This window comes from Corvus hawaiiensis, chromosome 4 (assembly GCF_020740725.1).
Source record: "Corvus hawaiiensis isolate bCorHaw1 chromosome 4, bCorHaw1.pri.cur, whole genome shotgun sequence".
Taxonomy (NCBI): domain Eukaryota; kingdom Metazoa; phylum Chordata; class Aves; order Passeriformes; family Corvidae; genus Corvus; species Corvus hawaiiensis.
The window spans coordinates 12,883,345-12,889,760 of record NC_063216.1 but is presented as its reverse complement, the minus strand read 5'-3'; the positions used below and the strand labels follow the sequence as shown (position 1 = coordinate 12,889,760).

The 6,416-nt window shown below is 38.9% G+C and overlaps 1 protein-coding gene across 3 annotated transcripts in view; it reads right to left on the bottom strand.

The window, feature by feature from the left end:
- Positions 1-539: 539 nt before the first annotated feature.
- The window catches only part of ATXN10 (ataxin 10), a 98,859-nt gene continuing 92,982 nt past the window's right edge, over positions 540-6,416 (bottom strand). For all 3 annotated transcript variants that reach the window (XM_048301318.1, XM_048301320.1, XM_048301319.1), the window contains one exon: positions 540-1,302. In XM_048301318.1, the coding sequence (XP_048157275.1) occupies positions 1,115-1,302 (188 nt within the window). In that variant the 3' untranslated portion in view covers positions 540-1,114. The remainder of the gene's footprint in view (positions 1,303-6,416) is intronic.

Genomic DNA, 6,416 nt, shown 5'->3' with positions numbered 1-6,416 from the left:
TATTAAACTGTAATTCCTGTTTTGCTTGTGCAGGGAGGATTACATTTTTTGGCTTCCAGGGCAAAGCTATGGCACACACAGAGTTAACTGTGCCCTCCTCCCCCTGCCCCCCAGCTTCACCCCCCTTCTCCCCCATCTCATTCATGCCACATTCCACAGTGGCAGGGTCCAACAACAATATAGGAGGGTACCCAAAATGAAGAGGCAGGGCCTTCCATTATTCTGCCTCTCTTGAATTAATTAACTGGAAATGAGTTTTGTCAATGTTTTGGAAAGGCAGAGGGGTGAAAAGAAACTGCTAGAATTAATCACAGTGAGAAACTACCTCTTCAGCAGTCTGCCAAAGTTCAGAAAACCCCTGAGAAGTGCAAAATAAAAGGAAAGTGGGCTGACTTACCCTCCAAAGGAACAAATAAAATTCAAACAAACACCCAAGTCTCCAAAACAGAGACATGCCCCAGTGCAAAGGAATGCAGCATCTGTTGCCACAACAGCTTCAGCTTTGGTTTTAATATACTTGTCATGAAGACTGAAAGGTATCAAGGTAGAAAAGACAGTTTACTAATAATTTAAATAGACAAAAGACACGTTGTGTTTAATTCACTAAATATTTAAGTACATCCAACATTCCCTTGATCCTTATATAAATAGAGGTATTTAGGTCCCATGATTGAAAATGAGTAACTTTGCTTGTTTATTTTGCACCCTGACTCTGCACAGATCTTTTATATGGAGAAGGCAGCCTGCAAAGGAGCTCTTTCTTTGTAGAGTTTTTAAACGATAGTTATCTCCAGGTTCAGCAAAGGAAATTATAACAAGTCGATACTGCATGTATGACATTCTTCTACTGATGAAAAAAGAAGTAATGAAATTCCAACCAACTGACAAGAAGGACCTTTTTTCACAAGCTGATTTACCCAGGTATACAGAAAACACACAGGTGTCCTTTTGTTTACAGCAAAGGAAGGCAGAAGCATCATCCGGCAGTTTTTCTGAAACGAACACATTTCCAACAGACTGGCACTAAAACTGAAAGAATTGATTGCTGAGCAAGGGAAAATATTTTATAAGAGAAATACCCTTTTATTGATTTGACTATTGTTAATATTTTTGCTCAGGAGGGCTTTTTCCTGACTGACCGCAGGATTAACTTGTCATCTCGCTGCTGTATCTCCAAGCCCATCCTCTCGAGGGCAGAGCTGTCTGCCAGCCCCTTCTGCTCCATATGCGCAATCAGCGCCTGGTTCTGTTCGTTCTGTTCAGTGAGATTCCGGATTGCATAAACTGCCCACTGGCTCACAACTGTTGGGCAGAGTTAAGGATCATTTATTTATTTAAAGATGAAGCATTGTTTATTTTGATTTATTACTGCATTCACCTCCCCCAGCCCTCCCCCAATCCCTTAAACCCAGAAAACTAGCAGAAATCAAGGGTTTGAAAAATTTACAAGTGCTGACACTGAACCTACAAATACTTGCATATGAAGCAATTTAATTTTAAAAGAGGTATGTCCTTAAACTTCAGGCTAATTTACTAGGGTTTATATTGAGTTAAAAAAACCCCAAGCAAACAAAAAACTCCAACCAAATGAACTGCAGGAATTAAAAAGACATACTGTTTTAAACCAAAATTACAGTCAATTGAAATGTTCCAGTGATCTTCCCGGTAAGTTTAAATAAAAAATAAGTCAGTTGTTTATGATCTGAACACTTCAACACTACACTTCCAAGCACTGGCAAACAAAATAAGTTGTACATCATGTACAGGAAAGATGACTATTCTTTTCACTGCAAAAGTTGAAGAGATGTAGAAAAAGACAACTTATCCAGGTTAACATCTGAAAATAGCACAAATAATGTCAGAGACACTTAAAATTCTTTGACTTCTAATATAACCTAAACTCAGTCCTTCATGCCTGGGTGCTTCTACACACTTGCCAGGAGACCAGACACTACCATCACTGGCAGGGAGCTCCCGCTGATGTTTAAACAGGCACAAGCTGCAACTCATTCACCTTCCAAGGTGGTCCCTCGAGGCCAGGATTGAGGCACATGTCAGGGCTGTAGACAAAGGATTTAAATTCCCAGGATTATCAGCCAGGCATCTTCCAAGCGAACTACAGTGTTCATTTTATGAAGTGTCAGAGATGCTGGTCCCAATTCTGCAGCTGAAAAGTTGTTATGATATAATCTTTCCCAAGTTACCCATATGGGAGCCAAGCCTTTCTGAATCACGAGTGGTTTGCCTGCAGGGCACCAATTATTTACTACATGTAGCTTCACATCCAGTAGAAGAAGATGCATAATTTACTCATCTCCTTGACGTCTTTTGGGTTGGGGAGCATCTAAGCACAGAGATAAATGTTCTTATGGGCATTTGCCAGGGGGTGACAGGAGGGGAAAACTCAGCTGGGGAAAATGGGAACTTCAGACAAAACAACAGAAGAGAGGTACTGGACTTGAACAATCTTACACACCCTTAACAGACAGGGAAGGGTTTAGATGAAGAGTAGCTTGGACACAAATGGAAGGGAACAGCCCTGCATTGGCATGTGTCAGTGAAACAGCCTTTTAGTAGCAGTTTATAATTATTTTCACATTTGAGAAGTCCAGAATTGAAAATAAAAAATAATAAAGCATTAACTACTATGGAGCTATTTTTTTCCTGATAGACCTCTTTAGACTTTGTCAGGAAGCATGCTGCACATCTTCTTCATTCAAAAAACTTCCAGTGTGAGGTAATGATAAAGGAGAGATGTTAAGACCAAAATGAATTATGCATCACATCAAAGCCTTAACAGGTGAACACAACAGAGAATATCAATATATTCTCTTCTATCAGTGCATCACTACTAGAATTAAGTGAAAAGACAAGTACCAAGCTATATTTAAATTACATAAACTTGGTATTTGCACTGAAGATTACATTTGAGTATATAAAACAACAGTAAGATGCCAAAGAAATAAAATCATGTATGTGCAGACTCTCAGTCATTAGCACCAATGGTGAGAATAGATTTCAGAGCAGCAAGCATGCAAGTTGATGAATGCAGATAAACCAAGGCTAACACGCAGCAGGTCTTTTCCAGGTCTGATTTAGGGCATGTAACGAGTGCCAAAAAGTAACATGAAGTTCTCCCAGTGGAGAGAAACATGCTACCACCCTCCCTGGCTTGGCTCCCAGGATGAGGAGCAGATTTTTCTTGTGTTCCTAAAATACGGCTTCTGCATAAAATACAGCACTTACGTCAACACATATTTACTATAATGGTAACAGCAATTTTCAGAGAGTGACACTTCTCAATCTCACAAAGTGCCACACAGACAAAAAAAGTACTCGCAAAACTTTTGTGTGTATTAGCCTTGGGAATGATCCTGCTACTATCGTCTTTATGTCCTTCAACACAAACCCACCGCTAAGCTCTATGGAAAATGCTCTTTTCCTATTGCCAGATCCATTCATGCTTACATAATATCTAAGACATCTCCATTATCTTACGAACTCTATCACCATTATGGCATTTATCATTACTGACTACTGTAGCTGAAGCTGCAAAATGGTTTCAATAACATTTTCACTCCTTCAGAAACCCCTTTCTGTGTGTAGGTTTTCCATTGTGACCACAACCATGAATATTCATGATCCCCTTGTTCGCATGCTGGGGGAGGATGAGGCCTTTGGACAGCTTGGAGCAGACCCTGGCAGACTTGAGTGTCTATGGAGATTAAAGCCAGTCCCCAGCTAATACTCACATTACCCTCTTGCACCTCTCCAAAGACAGAGACACAGAGAGAAAATTAAACATATTCGAGAATCTCTAATCCTACCTACACTTTAAGCACTTTATTGTATGCACAGCTTTAGAAAGAGAGCTTCTGAGGTTGCCATAGTTACTACAAATACGAGCGTGAGCCTGTTTGTTGTGAAGCTGCACCAAATAGAAGCAACACAGCAACCACAGTAGATTTGACTGCACAGACTTGTCAAGATTTTCCCAAATGGGTGTATTACACTCTCAGGTAAGTTAATATTATAGCCAAGTGAAGATTATGATATTCTGTCACAGGGAAGAGGGCATACAAAAGGAAGAAAACAATTCATTTTATTTTGCAGAAGCCTCATCACTAGACTATCTGTGTTTAGGGACTGAAAACAAACATTTCTGTGCATTTATAGCAACGCTTTTCCAAAATCCTTCAGTATTGTGTATTAGCATTTCTATGCTATTTTGACATATACAAATAACAAAACTGAATCAACTTGCCCTGTCTTCCATGCTTAAGTAACATATTCATTCCAGAATTTAAAATTTAAAATCATCCTTTGGGTCATAACTTCAATGCTCAGTGAGAGGGGAACACAAAGAGAAAGGAAGAAAGGTGGAGAAAACTGTCCCTTCAGGATGAAAAATGTTACAATCTGGAAGCCATGAAAATCAGTGCCACTAAATCCTGCATAAGTTTTGCCACTGACTGCAAAGGGAACTTTTCACAATTCTCCCGGTTCTTTTCACTTGGATTCTGCTACAAGAGGTTGCTGGAGTCAATGCAAGAGAACAGTGACTGGTTTGTAAGTTTAATGGGGTGTGAAAATACAACAGTGTCCTGCCAGGAACCGCTAACCAATACTGCTGGAGAGGACCAATACAGACCATTTCTCAGGGAGAGCATTCCACCTTCTCATTCTTAGTTCAATTGGATCTAAACATTATTGACAAGCCCACTGCGGCCACGAGGACCCCTATGAATTGTTCTATAAAGCAATTTGGATTCTATGGATGATGGAAACAGAAAAAATTATTAACGAGGTTGGTACCTGATGAGGTAGATAAAAGGCAATGCACAAGTAATCTTGGAAGTCTGTTGTATGTTGCTTGAGAAAGGCAAGTTTTAGAAGTTAATTATTATTATTAACTAATACACAATACTGAAGGGATGACAAGGAGAATGAAATACGTACATCTGTTTTCCTAAGTCCCCTTCATAGTTATTAATACTGAAGGATCTCTAAATATAACATTCTTGGTGGAGAGTTTGATTTATTACATAGTGTAGGGACTTTTTTTTTTTAAATTAATATGTTTCCTGCACTACAGTCAGTTTTCCATAGCTAAATTATTACTTAGGGACTTTCTTCCTTATGAGTAATTAGGTCTCATGCGAAAAAGAGGGTCTTCTTTGCCCAATCCAATTACCTCATTTAAATCAAATTTTTTATTATTTAAATAGCAACTACATTTTAATCAAATACAAGAAGAGATACAAAACCTTACTAAGAAAGCCAGCACTCACAGGTTGGAACCCTCGTCAAATGGGCTGTCTATGTAGTCTATTGCTTAAAGCCACCCAACTTTTCTAAGAGCTATTCTGGAACAGGTCTGTAGGACTAAAAAACAGAGGTAATGAAAATATAATTTTTGTATTGTACAATAATTATATTTCTTTCTGGCCTTCAAGAAGTAATCCAATTATCATTAAAACTTCTGCAGACTGGAATGAAATACTGAAGCATCACTTAGAGTCACTTCCACTTGCAGACCTGACAGGACCACACAGAAAAGATATAAACCAGTCTTTCAGTCCTTTCAAGCACTTTTGTTTCACAGCACCTTGAAGATAATTCCTCTCACCACTAAAAGAGGTCTCTAGACCACTACCACAGCTGTTCATCATAGCTCAGAGCTGTGATGGAGCACATGTAGCAAGACAGTAAGGATTTTGGCCCCTCACCATCAGCCAAATTGCTTACAAAGCTCTACAAGTTTCTTTCTGTCTGGGGTTTTAGTAGTTTAATTAAGTTCTAGAAGCTGTATAAGATCAAAGCAATTCCTTACAGCTCCTCTACATCTTTATGTGACTTCTACTTGTGATTAAGACATTACCAAAAAAGTAATTAACAGAAAATGTAAGGCATTAAAGGTTTTATGTTAATTTATTTACTTATTTTCAAGAAGCTAATTTATATTTTTAGAATTAATGCTTTGGACTATATTTATACTTGGCATTGAATTACCAGCATCAGAAAACATCAGGAATTCATCCTACACAAATTAAAATATTTTGCCTAGAAGGTAGGAAAAAAAGTCTAGAATACTCCAGTTGCGTGTATTTTCATTTATTGCACAGCTGTTCTTGTCACCTGTGATTACAGTCACCACATTCTGGGTTTAAAAGCTAGAAATGGGAAGTACTCTATAAACTGGGAATGTCCCTTCTTCCCTCCCTGCTTGACTTTGCTCTTGCAGAGCTGACATAGCACAACCCATCTAGTCTAGAAGCCTCCAAAATACAGAGACACCACTGGATGGTGGCAGAGGCATTTATCCCTGATGACACTTTTTAGGGATAAGATTTGTAACACTGGGGAAGTGAAAGCAGATGTTCCTGCTACAGGCAACTCTCACCTGGTCAAAGGGA